Source organism: Gopherus evgoodei, chromosome 5 (assembly GCF_007399415.2).
Source record: "Gopherus evgoodei ecotype Sinaloan lineage chromosome 5, rGopEvg1_v1.p, whole genome shotgun sequence".
Taxonomy (NCBI): Eukaryota; Metazoa; Chordata; order Testudines; family Testudinidae; genus Gopherus; species Gopherus evgoodei.
Genome location: NC_044326.1, coordinates 80,713,547 through 80,729,280, shown reverse-complemented (window position 1 = coordinate 80,729,280; position 15,734 = coordinate 80,713,547). Strand labels below are relative to the sequence as shown.

General features: G+C 41.6%; 1 protein-coding gene across 2 annotated transcripts in view; it reads right to left on the bottom strand.

Moving 5' to 3' along the window:
• The window catches only part of PDGFC (platelet derived growth factor C), a 224,861-nt gene extending 217,786 nt beyond the window's left edge, over positions 1-7,075 (bottom strand). Inside the window, exons 1-2 of one of the 2 annotated variants that reach the window (XM_030564841.1) lie at positions 6,655-7,075; positions 5,336-5,550 (exon numbers count right to left, since the gene is read on the bottom strand). In XM_030564841.1, the coding sequence (XP_030420701.1) occupies positions 5,336-5,453 (118 nt within the window). In that variant the 5' untranslated portion in view covers positions 5,454-5,550; positions 6,655-7,075. Of the gene's footprint in view, positions 1-5,335; positions 6,214-6,654 lie in introns of those variants that run through there. The other variant, XM_030564840.1, reaches the window with a different exon arrangement.
• Positions 7,076-15,734: the final 8,659 nt, after the last annotated feature.

Sequence of the window (15,734 nt, the reverse complement as noted above, 5' to 3'; positions counted from 1 at the left end):
ACTCTGCTACTACATGTCAGCTGGAATAATAATTAGAACCAAAAAGTTAGGATTAAATCCTAACCATGTAAATGACTTTATCTACAGAGTTCAACATGAAACGTTCACTAGAATGGCTCTCATGGGCTTAAGGTATACATTCCGTTTCTCTCTCTGATATGAAAGTACTGTATGAAGTGCAAAAAAAAAAAAAAAAAAACCCAACACAGTTTAAACACTAAATTTGTGATTCAAGGTCTGTAAATCTATTAGAAAACAATAACTGCAAGGAATCAGATTTTAAGCAAACTGCATTCAATTTTAGATACATAACAAATGTAGAAAAAAGGCAGGAGTGCAAAGAAATGGGAACATGTAGGGAACTTTCCACACTACTAAACCAAACTTTACATAACAGAGACGAGTAGCTGAAATAAAGAGAGGTTACAAGTAGTACTGTAAATAGTGGTATTAATGTTAGCAGTAAACTAAAGCAAATGATGAGTTTTAAAATGTTCTTGCATAGTTATTTACTACACTCATTACGCATTTGAAGATTTGTTAAAACTTTTCCAATTTGCCACAATCCCTTGTTTAAAACTTTAAAAAGGGTGTTGTACAACTCTTAACTCTTTCCATTAAAGGGTTTTAAAGTTTCACACCAAACCACATTTTGAACAAACAGATTAAACTATAGAAGTTTTTCAGATCTAATTTTCCTTTTAGATAAATACAGTTCTGAACATGTGACATCTCTTTGCCAATGAAGAAGACTGCACAAAACTGCACCACCCAGCATTAGTGAGCAGATTTTCTTGGTAGTTATCAGACCAGTTATAGCTGGTAGCAGAACATTTAGATCTGACTGTTTTGAAATGCATTGCTTTATTCTCAGTAGTTTTCTTATCTAAATATTCAATTTAAATTAAGTTTATCCCTGAAATCATTACTTTCTGAGTCTTGTAAGATTTGGATTGGGGATATATATAATGCACAGGCTTCTATAGGACCGCTTAGAGTTTTGAGTTAAGTGAACTCAATCCTTCAAGAAAAATCCAGCATCAGCCCCTGACCATACCATAATCAGTTACCTTCCCCTACAGAGCCTCAATCTCTTTGAAGATATGTAATGTAAGAAGTGGGTAACCCCATGGCTTATTGTGAGAGGCCAACCATGGGTACGAGATTCAATGAACACTGGCTCTTCAGCTGTACATTAAAACTCCAACCACGTTCATGGAGCTTTTTGCAGGCCACAGGCTGGAGGTTTGAGTGTATCATCCTCCAGTGAACTTCAGATTTGTTGTAAATAATTCAGGCATCTCTACTAAGAGTGGTGTCACTCTCCACTTCAGAATTTTTTTTATAGACTACACTTTTTATCATCTTTTAACAAATTGTTGCAGGAACTAGAACACTAAATCATAAGCAGAGGTGCCTTGATGAGACAGTCATTTGTAGAAAACCAGCACATACACTCGTGTGCTTTCTGTGATTGTTGCTATTCATGCTCAAAACTTGATTCCATGTGAATTAATATTTCTAACCAGTTGATTTTGGTTGTGTGTTGATCGATCTCAAGCCTTTGGTCTCCTGAAGTTCTACGGTAGTGTATCATTTTTTAAATGCAGATTACAGATAAACTATTTTGTTATACATGGCATCTGATAATAGGATTTCCTGTCATCTTATACAAGTATTATGTAATATTCTTGTACCTATGCCCCGATTTCTATAGTTTTATGGAATTGCTTTACAAAACTTATCTTGCCCCACAACAGCCAAGAATATGGCTAAGGGACCTACATTCTCCTTTCACTTCTATATTGTGGCCAAATTTGCTGATAGATCAATAGACAAATCTCCTTTGTGGTAAATGAGTTGCCCTCACTTCTGCCAGTGGTGAATTTCACCCATCCAACTTATCAAATGTTGAAACTATAGAGCCATGAATGGGGGAATGAAAGACCAAAGGATTGGTTCGGAATTGGCAGGATGAAAGGAGTAACAGGAAAAGAGAGATGATGAGATGTAATAGGAGGAAGAAAAATGCAAATCATCCCTGAATCAAATCTTATGCAAGGGAGATTGGGAACGTCTCAAGAGTAATTGAATCCCAGAATTTTTTTTTCTTCACCCCTGTTTTGGTATGGGTACAAAGATGGCAATGGATGTATTTTAGAGAGCTATAATACAAACTTACAAAGCTTTGTGAACTTGCCAACCCATTCAAGCAGAACCCTCTTGGTCAAAATTACACAGAAATGTGGAAACAATTCATCCATATAAATAGCAGCCTCCACCAAGTATATCACATACTCCAATCTCAGGCCTACCAAATGATCACTCACCTTTGAACCTCCAAATACAACCACTTATTAATCTTTAGTTTTGTAATTCAACTGAGTAAAGATTTTCCAGAATTAAATAATTTAAGATTCCTTAATGCCAAGCAGAATTTACAAATAAACCTTCAAGAAACTTGAACTGATTATACCAAAGGGCTGATAAAAGCAAGTATGTAGTTTTAAGTGGTTTCATGTAGAACTATATTGGCCCCACAGCACCTATCATGTTGAATTCCTGGCTGATGGTGGTAAAATACTTATTTCTCACAAGAATTTCTACCTTTAATTTGTGTACAACAGTTCAGCCTGGGTAATCAGTATCTAAAATGTAATTCCTAATATGCACTGTAACAAGAGAATTCCATACATTTCCCCCATCCCCTGGCCAAAAAAACACAAAACACCTTGAGTCACACTGTACAGTTACATCTTCAAGTTAATGGTCTAGATTCTTGACACTAAGGCCCTGATCCTGCAAATACTTACACACATGCTTAACTTTATTCAAGCAATAAAGTTATTAACTAACTCCCAAAGCAGTTTGAACCAATAATTACTCTAGCATGCAGTCATTACCATTTTAATTTGTTCTGTAGTACATCTGTTTGGCTAGATATCAATTTAGCAATTGGGAGACAGAACTTTTTATTTGTAAGCTGAGGAAGAAAAGTGTTTCTCCCTCCCAGCCATCACCACCCCTGCCCCCTTTTTCTTTGAACCAAAACATTGTATATAAAGCTTTGCCATGTGAACAGCAACATCTCCTAGCCAACTACAAGGAGTTTTAACCTGCCTCTAGCTAAAAGCTATACAATCTTTAGGTTGTTGTGGAGTTTAAAAAAATCACTAATTAAATCAAGTCAAAACTGGTTTGACCAACATTACTGATCCCCCAAATAATTAAAGGATGTCAAAACAATTAAGTATTGGTTTTAGTTTTGGCTAAACTTTTACATTAGACTAAGTGCAAGAGTTAAGAGCTAGAAATGAAAGCACAGGTAAACAACAATTCAGATGGCTATATTATATGAACGATATTTAATATATTAAGAGTAACATTTTTGGAACTCTTTTCTGTTTCTTCTGGGTTTGTATTTGTTACAAGACTCTGATGTAGTTACTGTACCTTACGAAGTGACGAACTGGATCATTAGCTACCTGAAGCTTGACCTCAGTCAGCTGCATTACCAGTGTATGAACAGTGTCTAAGTTGTGCTGTCAGATATAACTATTTATATTATCCATAAATATTTATTTTATAGCAATTCTACCTCTCTCCTGTGTAGCAGTTTCACTTTTCAGACTTTCTTATTGGTCAACTAGGCAATAAGGCCTTAGTGCCTATTTAAGACCCTGTTGCACTGTCACATAACAAATCTCTTGTGGAAGACTGACAACCTGTTATGTCTCTCCCCTGAACTCTGTCTGCTTTGAGAAAACAATGGTAATTCATACACTTCAATATGCTCCTTGTATACACCACATAAATAAGAGAGTAAAGCATATTTTCATTACATTTGCCCTGACTCCACTTTGTCTCTATCTGGCTCCCTAAAACCTCCATCAGTCAGATGAATTGGGAGGATGGGAGGTATTTCTATTCTCACACAACACAGATATTTTCCTGTACTGAGGACAAAGGTTAGTTTGATTAATTTTCCTGTCAGGGTATAGCTGGGTTTCTAACTCTTTTGATCACTTTCCCCTAGCCCTTTGCAGTTGCTCTGATTAGAGACTGATCCCTGTGCTGCTCTTTGATCAGTAGCCCTGGCAGTCTGCAGGTGCCATATGTCATCACATTAGCAAACAGCAGCAATATTAATCTCTTCTTCTGATAAAATTGATAACACTACACATTCTATTAATTCACATAATGTCTGGAACAGGCCACTTAGTTCTTCATTTGTTTTGTATTAAGAGATGCAGTATATAATACTTACATCAAGGGAGTTCCAAGTTCAAAGCTGACAGTTTTTGCTGAACTGAGCAAGTCTTTAAATTTGCATTTCTGTTATGTTTCATTTATAACCTACTAAAACTTTGAGAGTATTTTGCTTGCGCCTTTATGTTGGTTTGTCTAGGAAAAACAACAGTCCAGCTAACAGGCAAACTGCTAAGATTTTTCCCCTTATATATTGGCATACATCACTAGAAAACAGGGTGTTTAATAGTCTAATTGTAGACATTCTGCATAAATAGTATGGTTTCATGTGCCACACAATATTTCTGTTTTTAAAGTAGTCTTTAAAATGACTTCATAATAGTAGATCAAGAGAAAAGGCCCTTAAAAATCTGAATAATGTAAATCATATGGAGTTCAGAGGCTAAGCAAATTACACACCCTGAAGCTGCCCTTGCTGTATGAAAGGAGCCTTTCTCCAGCTCTGAGCAATCCCCGCCCAAGGGAACTTGCATCTGAGAGTTTTCTAAACATTTCAGGTACACTTGAAAGCTGAAAGTAATTCTCATTTCCTATGCAGGAATAGCTGGTTTCCACACATACAAAATAATGCTCATTCACCAACAGACACAAAAACACGCCACCAGAGAAGGAAGGATTAGGGCACAAAGGTGTAGTTAGTAAAACAAAAAGGAAGGAAAGAAACATTTTAAACCACCACCCACAAAATAAAGTCTCCAAACAGGCTGTGAGCTTCTTTCTTTGCTATCTTCCAGCTAGTAAATGGGTGCCCTTTTACCTCTCCTGCTTCAGTTAACGAGGCTGACAAGTTTCCTGGAGTGACAAACACACAGCGAAGACAGACCTGCCAAGTCTCATTCATTTGGGCTTCGATCTTAAAGGCTCACTCGGGCGATGCAAGATTTTTTTTTTCCTCTCCCGCAGTGAGTTTCAGTGCACGGCGTGTTGTGCATTGTGAAGTTACTCTCACTTGAGAGGGTCCCAGGTTCGTGACAGCCCGGCCTCCGAAACTGCAGAGTTAATGCACCCCTCCTTCCCTACCCACCTCTCCTCCCTAGCACGGAGGGGGTCACCGGCCGTGCCTTACCATTCTGCTCCTTGGCGCTGGAGAACTGCAGCTTGACGCTCAGATTGGACTCCGCTTGGGCTCCATGTCTCTGGCTGGCCAGGGCAGATGTCAGCAGGAGTAGGGCGAAGAGGAGCATTTGGCTGACCGGGGGAAGTTATCACACACACCAGGCACGTTCGGCTCGCCGGCAAGTCCCGAGTCTCTTTCACCACCACCAGGCGCCGGCTGCGCCGCTGGGGAGAAAGCAGCCCTGAGCCTGCTTTGGCAGCGCAGAAGTGCAGGGTAGTTTCCACATAATCCCATCCAAAACTTTGTCCTAGCGCCTTTCTCTGTGTCTCAGGTGGGGGGCAGGGGGGGGCGCTAAAGGATCAAAGCAAAGGCTGGACCCAACCCAGCTTCGCAAGGGCTCCGCAATCCGCGCGGGGCTGGGAGGAAGAAGGCTGGCGAAGGCGCCCAGCGCACACTGGGGCCAAGGGAGGAGGGGACGAGAGGAGTCGCCGCTGACTCGGAGCAGCACCTGTCAGCTCCACAAGCAAAACAGCGGGGAGGGGGCGGGGAGCAAGGCCCCTTCTTCGCCCTCTGCTCGACAGCCGCGCTGCCAGCCGGGCAGCGTCCCTCGCCCCGCCGAGGGTCCGCTCCCCCTCCCGCGCGTGGCTCTGCCCTGCCCTGCCCCTCGGCGGCCGGCCTCAGGGGAGGGGGTGGGAGAGCGAACAAAGTGCCCGTCCCAGCGCACGCAGCCCGGGCAGGCGGCGGCGGCGGCTGCTGCTGCTGCTCGGCTCTCCCCCGCCAGCGGCTGCACACAGCACGAGCCCGGCACCTGGTTTGAGTTTGACGCGACAGCAGTTCGCGTTAAAAGAAAGAGCCGGGACTAGCGCCGCCGCCCGGAGCCCCCACCAAGCCGGCCCGGCTCCCCTCCCCCAGGAGCCTGCCCCTACTCCCTGCGGTCCACCTCCCAGAGCCCTTCGGCCCTTCCCTCGCCCCCCGATCCCCCTTCTCCTCCTGCCCCGCACCCGCTGTCTGGATCCGCTGCCCGGGGCCGCCCGGCCCGGCCCAGGGCTCCCGCCCGGGGGAGGTTACCCCTCGCGTCGCCAGGAGGGGCGCGCAGGGAGGCGGAGTGGCCAGCCCAGCCGGGGGCTGCTGGGGTGGGGGGAGCTTGCCGCTGCGCGGGGAAGCGGGGCAAAGTGGAGCTGCTGCTGCAGCCGCCTGGCTCTCCCTGCCTTTGACTGCCAACAGGTGCGAGCAGAGCGCGGCGCTGCCGGGCTGGGGCTGAGCACCGCCAGTCTCGGCCCGCCCCAGGCAGAGGAGAAGGCTTCAGAGCAAGCAAAACAAATGTTAACCTGCCAGACAAGGGCTCCACGCCTCCAGGGAGCCCCTGGCGCTTGCGAAGGCCGCCAAGACACGGGAGGGAATATTCGGGCGAGTTCTGCCCTCTCTCCCCATGCCCCCGCCGCTCCTGCTTTCATCAGCTGGATGTTTGTTGCCAGGTCACAGCGGATCGCAGGAAACGGCTCATCGCCACTCGCTCTGGCTGAGTCAGGGCGTCTTGTCTCCACTACAGCGCAAGGAGCCTCTGACCCTTCCAGCGTCGCTAGTTTGGGTGGCTCAGTCACACAGCCCAATAGCCACCCCTGGCTGTGGGGTTTGAAATAGAGATGGGCTCGATCCCCAGCTCGGAACACCGCCCAGCTTTGGCAGGTTCGGCTCTCCAGCCAAACTTCACAACTTGCAGCAGCCTTGATAGTAAGCCCAGTCAAACGCCTGACTCCAAAGTAAGTGGGAGTTCAGTTCCACATACAGACTTTGGCCCTATTGCTGTAAACAGGTCCCTGGGGGCAGACCCACAGCTCCATTGACTTCAGAGAGGGCTGGCAAGGGTTGTCCATGGGGATCTGAATGGAGAATCAGGCTCTTTGTACTTCAGGCCACTTTTTATTTTCTTTATTCATTGTCAAATTCCTTAATTAAGAGGAATCATTATGGTGGCATTTGTTTATTGTGCAAGTCTCCTATATTTATGGGGTTTTGTTTATTTGTTTTGATGGCAGTTGGCTTCTATTTGAAAAAAAATAAATGCATAGTTAAACCCTTCATTTAAATTGTTCCCCTGATATTTGGAAATGAAATAGGAAGAGATTTTTTAAAAATGCTTATGGTACGGCTTAGTTTTCTTTCATCACTACATAGTATTTCATCTACCTTGAAATGAGAACATTAAGCCACTTACTTAAATAAATTGAAATGCTACTTTGTGTCATTCAACATTTGATAACCAAATGTTATATTCCTTCTTCTGAAATGTTATTTTGTAATCTGCAGCATTGTTCAGTGAGTCAAGCTACATCCTTGCCCCCTTTAAGCAGCCACGCTCTGGGACAGCTTTTGTGCTGTTTCTTTAGCTGGATGAACCCCAGTTCTGTGAATCAATGAGTGCCCTCAAATCTCATTAAGTTCAGTAAGAAATGATGATATGCAACATCTTTCAGGATAAGACCTGTACAAGTATCATCTCAAATATTGTTAAATCTGCCACAGACTCATTAACCTGAGTGCATTAAGCCTCACACTGGCAGTCCAGCACTCAACCTGAGTAAGGGGATGAATGCTTGATAGATGTGTTAGAGGGCAAGGAGGATGAATCATCTCCCTTCCCTAGTCATAATGCAGTTCTGTAGCAGTTCCTCAGTGGTTACTACAAAACAATGGCCCTGAGCTGACTGGGGGGGAAGATCTATGCACCAATGGATGCTCAGCCCTACCCCCAGTAAAGCTCCACCTGTGCTCTACCAGGGTCATCTTTGGCCCTCCAGAACCTTGCTCTTCTCTTGCAGAGCAGAGCTGCATTTCTTCCACACATAGGGGAGACTCTGAAACTAGGGAGGCAGGGACAGGGGTTGTCTATTTTGCATGAATCACGTTGGAGTAGCACTTAAAGGCCACAACTAGGTTGTGCTAAGCTCTGTACAAATTGCAGTGCTTTGGAACAGGCCTGCCGTGCAAAGGAGACTGTATTTGATTTCTCTCTTCCAATGTCATTATTTAAAAATGAGAAAACAAATATGACAAACTGAGTGCTTTAAAGAAATCTTACCTGTCTGATTATAAACAATAACATTTGGTTATCAAACAAAGTAGTATGTATTTTAACCAGGTTTTATTTGTTTTGAAAAATACAAGTTAGATTTGGGTTAACAAACATATGGAGAGACTTACAAATATTTAAATGTATGTTACTGGAATAGACATTTTTGCTGGGGTGACATGCTTATTTATTCCTTCCAAGATTTTAAAGTTACTACACATAGGAACATTGACCAATTCAGCAGTGATATGGGGTGCCTCCAGCACTGAGCAGAGGCAACTTAAGGGGGACTGATTTTCAGAGGGTGGATGCTGAGTATTTTCTGGAAATTCAGACACTTTCAAAACATTTCAAGTTAGACACCTATAAATTAAAGCACTAGTTGCTTTCAAAAGTTTTGGCTAGAGGAATTTCCATACTGCATTAGACCAGTGGTTCTAGTCCAGTATCCTGCCTCTTATACTTGCCAGCACCAGATGCTTCAAAGGAAGTGCAAGAAACCGCATAGTGGACAACTATGGAATACAATTTTCCTTTATTGGGAGGTTTGTTTTGTTTTATTTTTCTAAACCCTCATCAATTAAAAATTGGCTTATGCCTTGAAGCATGAAAATTTATATCCTTTACAAAAATGTTTTTAAATCCTAGCTATATAAAAGGATAATCTTTTTTTAAAAAATATCATACTGTTTTTCTTTTCAGTGATATCTCGTTGCATAGTTATCATTTTAAATTTGTTGCTTTTCAGTTTCACTGAATGTTTCTTTGTCTTTGTATTCTGAGAATAGATCAATTGAAGCACTCAATTAACCTTCTCTATCCCTTGCATTATTTTTGTATACTTCTGCCATATCTCCTGTTATTTCCTCTCTATAAATTAGATAATTCTTTACTTTTAAATCTCTCATTAAATCTCTACACATCTAGTTCTTGTCCACCTCTAAGCCCGCTCTATTTCTGTTGTATCCTTTTTAGAAAAGGACAGAACTAAACAGTATTCCAGGCATGGAATAATGTTTTAAATATTATTTTTCATCACATTTCTTATGCATTCAAGATTTGTTTGAAGGTTTTTTATTTATTTAAATTGCCACTGCACATTAAGCAGAGGTTTACCTTGAGTCACCCACAATAACCCCCAAATTTTTTTTCTGAATGGCTGGTTACTTTAGGATACAACAATGTATATGAGTTGTTCAGAATATTTCTTCCAATGCACCTTATCTTGCATTTGCCCGTACTGAATTTCACTTATGGCAAGTCTATACTACAGTACTACACCAATGCAGCTGTGGTGCTGTAGCGTGTCTGGTGAAGACACGCTATGCTGACGGGAGAGTGCTCTCTCATTGGCATAATTACTCCACCTCAGCGAGAAGTTCAAGCTATGTCAGTGAGAGATGCTCTCACGCTGACAAAGCACTGGTATGGAGAGCATGAAAGTTGCGTCACTGCTGGGGGGGGATTTTTCACATCCCTGAGTGATGTAAGTTAGGTTGATTTTATCGGTAGTGTAGACCTGTCCTTAGGCCTGTTCATCCAATACTATTAAGTACTTCTGAAATTCCGCAGTCTATTTTAGTCTTGACTAACCTAACTAACCCTGTGTCATCTAAAATTCTGACACTTTACTTTCTTTTTACAGATACCGACTAACACGGCTGCTACTCTGAAACCTGACACTTCACTGTTCATTTCCTTTTCCAGATCATTGATAAATACTTTGAACAGCACCAGGCCCACATAGAACCCTATGCATCTTAACCCATTGCCATGTTAAAAAATGACTATTTATTCCTCCACGTTGTCTCTTAGCCGGTTCTATACCATGAGAGTACTTTACCTCTCACCTCATGACAACTTTGCTTCTTCAGTATCTTAATGTGAGGGACTTTATCAAAGACTTTTAAAAGTTTAAATAAATTGTGTCAACCACTTCATTATTTTGTTGACTCTCAAAAATTTCTACTAGATTAGAGAGGTGCAATTTTCCTTTAGAGAAAGCTGTATGGGTTTGTCCTTCTTATATTTGTTCATCATGATTTATAATTCCATTTTAAAATTATAATTTCAAATTTTTTCCTGCTACTGGAGTGAAGTTCACTGGTCTGCAATCTCTAGGATTACCCCAAATTGATTAATTATGAGCCAAATCTGAACGTCCTTCCTTAGATAGTGTCACTACTAAAGGCAATGGAAGTTCAGCCTCATGACTGAAGGAGTATATTCTTTGATCTGTTAGGATTTCTCACGTAAAGCTGGATTTATGCCTTTTAAGAGGTGGGGGAGAATTTGCCATAGTCTAGCTCAAAAAAAATTATTATTAATCCATAGATCTTTGATGTGGATTAGTAGTAATAGGCATTGTGAACACACATATACTGTCCTTCATGATTTTAGGTGACACTCCCATTGAAATGAATGAGAGTCACATGTGGCTTGAGGAAGAAAGAACTTTTAAATATGGCTGCTGTATTAACATACTACCCCAAAATAGCCCAGGCAAATGAAAAAATCATGATATTGGCATTACCCATCAGGCTATTTGCAAACATTGAGTGAAGTTAAGTGTTTGAGAGTTGAGTGATCTAGATCAGCAAAAGTGGATCAGAGACAGTGATTACACTGAATGAATTTTCTCAGCTAGTCAGTTACATTTTGGGGAAGAACAGGAATATGATATTTGCCAAAAAGAGGAAGAATAAATTAGCGCTGACCCACAGTAGCTCTAATTTGGGCCCAATCTAGAACACTTCGACATTAATAAAAAGAGTCCCAATGACTTGAATAGACTTTGAATTAAGTACTTATTGCCCTACAATGCTGAAGATATTTTTGCTTTCTTACAAATAGCAAGCAATATCTGTAGATTTAGAAGTGTCAAGGATGAGCTCATTTAGCTGAGGCTGAGGACTGGCCAGCCCAGCCTCCAGGCACATTGACAAGCTCAGCTGGGTTACTTACAGTAGGACTACCTGATTGAAAAAAGGGAACCAGCAGACCTGCTTTTAAGTTCAGAAGCAGAAGGTCACTGGCTGTTCAGCACTCATGACTGCAGCTGTGATCACTCCTGTTCCCAGCCTTGTTCCTGTCCTGTTTCAACCACTAGGCCTGACCATCTACACTTTGGTTACGACAAAAAGAAAAACACACAAGTCATGCCAGTAAAACCAAGGGGGTGGGGTGCTATCACCCCCATGTAAACACTCTCTCTCTTTCTCTCACACACACACACACACACAAACACACACACACACACACATGCAGGGTGGGGGGTCGGATGCAAGCATGGGATGCAGAGGGGCTGGAGCAGCCACCACAGGGCCTGGAAGCAGGTAGGAACCAGCAGGACCTCCCCCACTTCCTGCCGAGAGCTAGTTCCCTCCCCCAGCCAAGCCTCAGTAGCTCTCCTCTCCCGCATCCCTGTCCCTCCATTACCATGTTCACAATGAGCTTCCAATCCTTCACTCTTCCCCACAAAATAAGTTACTAGTTCAGTTTAATGTACTGCATCATAAATACAGAAAGTATTAAAACACCGTATATATATATATTAATATATATAGTATTAATATATATAGTAATTTATATAGTAATAAAAACACTATATATATATTAAAAACATTTTACTTACAGGCTGTCATAGGGCAACTGCTTCTAGAGTATCCTCTTGCTACCTAAGGGTGACCCTGCAAGGAGCCCCTGCCTCAATTTTCCTTTTCCCTTGGGCTGATCAGCTACCCATGTTGTCCTCCATATGCGAAAAGGTAGCCACAGCTGGGGCACCCTCCTTCATCAGGTCACGGCATAACAAATGAGTCTGCCTTCATTTTCCCTTTTTCCAGAGTCCCCAGTATCTCCACATACAGACAGCCTTTGCAGGGTTAATTTAGTAAAAGAGTCCCACAGCCATAATCCCCAGCACAGTCCAAACAGCGCATTCAATCTTTGAAGTCCCAGCAGTCCAGCAACATACCATGTATAATTCTGGCATTTTTCATCATGCTTAGACACTCAGATGGGGCTTCAGCATCTCTCACCACAATTTACCCCTGCCCCTCTAGCTTGGGTGTTTCTCCACACAGTTTCCTTCCCAGATATGGATCCAACTCTTGCTCAGAATCATCAGAAGGCTAACCCCTTCATCCCTCCTCAGCCTTCAGCCCTCCCTGACTTCAGCTCTCCATATCTGAGAGCCATCAGGAATATCCATCTACTGCTACCAGCCTTCAACCCTTTCTAACCACAGCTCTCTGGCCTGGTGAAGTTTGTAAGTGATCCCAGTTGCCTTACTTGGCTCTACTACTCCTTAGGGAATTCTTACTACTTCCTCCTTCAAGGGCATCTCTTCACTGAAGCTCTCAATTTAGCACTGCTCTTTTCTTAAAGTCTCTCTAGTCTCAGGACTTTCCAACTCACATTCTGGACTCTGGGTTCTGTGTTATCTATTGCTTTTGGGATGATTTCATTTATAACTCCCAAGGGCAGCCCCACTCTCCTCATTACACCAACCACAGCACAACTAGATTGGAACAGGAGAGCTGAGCCCGATTTCAATTAAGGGGCCAGCTACCCTGTTATATAGGATTTAAACAAAAATCTAGTATTGGAATTTGTATTTTTTCCAAATCCTTTTTGCTCCCAACCCCCTAAAAATAAACCATTCAGATAAGATAGTTTCTGTCAATGTGTTTGGATTTTTAAAGATGCAGATATAAAATACAATGACAAAACAAATATATATTGGACAGATTTGGATCCATGCCTGTTGTTGTGGCGATTGGTATAGCTGATTGCTGCAAGGACACAACATGGTCAAATCCAATCTAATCTCTATTTTTCCTCTCTTCTGTTGTTTAATGTAAAATACAAAGTAGAGCAACTAGCAACAATTGACAACCAGATGCAGAAAAATACTAAAAACAAAAACCCAACAACAATAAAAAACAGAAAATACCACAACTGGCTTTGTGTTTTTTGGTTTTATTTTTTACTTCCTCTATGGCATACCCAGCGTTTTTTTAATTGTGTGGTGTTCTATGGCCTGGTCCATAGCCCACAGAAGTCAATGAAAAGACTGCCAGTGCCTTCAATGGGATTTAGATCTTGACCTTTGCAATCTTAACAAGGAACCATAATCTCTTCCTTTCCCTGCATGCTGTCTCCTCTGCTAGGCACAAAGAAACCTCCTATTGTGTATGCTATGGAAGGAGAGCTCTGCTCTGAAGGAAGGGTGAGAAAGGAGGACAGATATTTTTCATGAGGATGGAAGGAAGATTAAGGACCCAATCCTATACTAGGATCTGCTTGCACAGACCTTTTCTTCTGTGTAGAGTGCAAGCAAAGACCTTGATCCTGCTGACCCCTGGCCTAGACTATAATGCTGTTGAGATCCCAATGCAGAAGATCTTCAAGGATTTAAGGATTTATAATATTTATAACCCATGTGAGAAATCAGAAAGTTCAGAGCTACAAGAAATAGTGAAGAATAGCTAGAAGACCATATATTATATGTGGTGACCTAAATAGTCATAAGAAATTTTGGGTTAATAAGACAATTGATAAAAATGGTGCATGCTTTGTTTTAATCAATGAGCATTTCTATCGAGTATCAGAGGGGTAGCTGTGTTAGTCTGGATCTGTTAAAGCAGCAAAGAATCCTGTGGCACCTTATAGCCTAACAGACATTTTGGAGCATGAGCTTTCGTAGGAGAACACTTCAACCTCCCTGGCCACACTATAGCAGATCTTAAGATGGCCATCCTGCAGCAAAAAAACTTCAGGACCAGACTTCAAAGAGAAACTGCTGAGCTTCAGTTCATCTGCAAATTTGACACCATCAGTTCAAGATTAAACAAAGACTGTGAATGGCTTGCCAACTACAAAACCAATTTCCCCTCCCTTGGTTTTCACACTTCAGCTGCTAGAAGAGGGCCTCATCCTCCCTGATTGAGCTAACCTCATTATCTCTAGCCTGCTTCTTGCTTGCATATATATACCTCCCCCTGGAAATTTCCACTACATGCATCTGACGAAGTGGGTATTCACCCAAGAAAGCTCATGCTACAAAACGTCTGTTAGTCTATAAGATGCCACAGGACTCTTTGCTGCTTTTACATTTCTATCCAGTGATTTTCAATGATGTCATCCCAACTAGATTTAATGCAGCAGATGGTAGTTTTTTCTGCTTAAACTGGGGAATTATAACAGCAGATATTGCAAGTAAATGTTACTGGGAAATATAGAAGGAAGAAGGAATGGGGAATGATCATTTCCCTATATTTATTACTTTTCAAGGGCAAGGTAAGGTCAAAGATAATAGAGGAATTTTGGAATTGTACATTAAAAGGAAACAAAGAACCGACAAAACGGTTATCCAATTCAGCAAATATACCCTAGATAGATTTGGAAAACATGTATTTTATAAGACATTGTAATCTCTCATTTCAGGGGACACCTCTGTAAAAATCTTTGGGGGATTATATAGGATTAGGATGAACAGCACCTTTAACATCAAAAGGATTTCAGACTGTATATAAGATAACATGAATCACCTGGACCCTGTATACATGACAAAAATATTATTTTCATCAATCAATTTAGCTCAATAGAGTTACTTTAATATAACTGGAAAGTCCATTTAACAATATTGACCTAGTTTAACACCTTTACAGTCATTAGCTGTCCATGTTAAAACTAATTAGGATTTCAAGAATCACCATTTTTCATCATGTAGCCATCCTTTTGGAGACGGAAGGGAGATGAGACACTTGGGGTATGTCTTCACTAGGATAAAAAGTGTTTTTTTTAAAACACGTTATCTAACACAAAGCTAATGGCAAAGTTTCTATTTACACCAGCTGAGAATCTGTTTTATCTGGATTAGTTTTTGCATAATTTGAGTATATGTTATACAGCCAATTTATTTTTCTCTCCTTTCATAATAAATCTTGTTTTTAATTAGACCATTTGAGACTTAAAATGTTTTAACGCAAAACCACCATTGTATGTATTCTATTTGGACTTGGTAGAGAAGGTGATAGAGACATGGGGGACATTAAAAAGACAGCTGTCTGCTGTGTAGCTTTATTGTTCTGACAGCAAAACAGAAATCAAAACCAATGTGAGGCTTTTCACTGGGGTGAGGAATAGGGGGCACCAAAACCCTTAAACAAAGTGACATCACATTTCTCCACCCTACTTTAAAATACTTTGCAAATATATTTATATTATTTACAAGGCTAACATAAAACATTATATAACCTAACTAAAAGTTGCGGGCAGACTACTGCAGACTCTTGAATTACAAGGGATTATTCTGACCTGGAATAGCAACTC